Source organism: Buceros rhinoceros, unplaced genomic scaffold, assembly GCF_000710305.1.
Source record: "Buceros rhinoceros silvestris isolate BGI_N320 unplaced genomic scaffold, ASM71030v1 scaffold17482, whole genome shotgun sequence".
In the NCBI taxonomy this organism is placed as follows: Eukaryota; Metazoa; Chordata; class Aves; order Bucerotiformes; family Bucerotidae; genus Buceros; species Buceros rhinoceros.
Genome location: NW_010399677.1, coordinates 1,979 through 2,385, shown reverse-complemented (window position 1 = coordinate 2,385; position 407 = coordinate 1,979). Strand labels below are relative to the sequence as shown.

The window sequence follows — 407 nt, the reverse complement described above, 5'->3', positions numbered from 1 at the left end:
CGAGCCCTGCCCCCCCCCCCGGAGCCCAGCTTGCCTGCCACGTGCGCAGCCGCCTGCGATGTCCCGCTCTGCGCTGTGAAGCAGGTGCTGCAGTCACTGGAGGCACCAATGATGTCATCCCCCGGGGCGAACAGGTCCACGCAGCGACCAAAGTTGGTGCCCAGGGTGCCGATGGAGGCGGGCTGGTCCTCACTGTTGGTTGCGCCGACCGTGATGACCTGCCAGGGTGGTGACGAAGGGGTACATGGGCAGGATGGGTTGAGCAGCCTCAGCCCACTCGGCTGACTTCATGCTGGAGTGGATGAGCGTGGGGAGGTGACGGTGTTTCCCCATGCCTCGTGGGACCCACCCAGCCCATACCTCTGGCACGGATGCTGGTGAGTACAGGCAGGCATCATCCTTGTAGT

At 65.1% G+C, this 407-nt stretch overlaps 1 protein-coding gene across 1 annotated transcript in view; it reads right to left on the bottom strand.

Annotated features, from left to right (window-relative positions):
• The window catches only part of PCSK9 (proprotein convertase subtilisin/kexin type 9), a gene marked incomplete at its 5' end in the record, with an annotated part of 5,134 nt that overhangs the window by 2,752 nt on the left and 1,975 nt on the right, over positions 1-407 (bottom strand). Inside the window, 2 exons of the mRNA XM_010131581.1 lie at positions 35-218; positions 361-399. Coding sequence (XP_010129883.1) covers positions 35-218; positions 361-399 — 223 coding nt within the window. The remainder of the gene's footprint in view (positions 1-34; positions 219-360; positions 400-407) is intronic.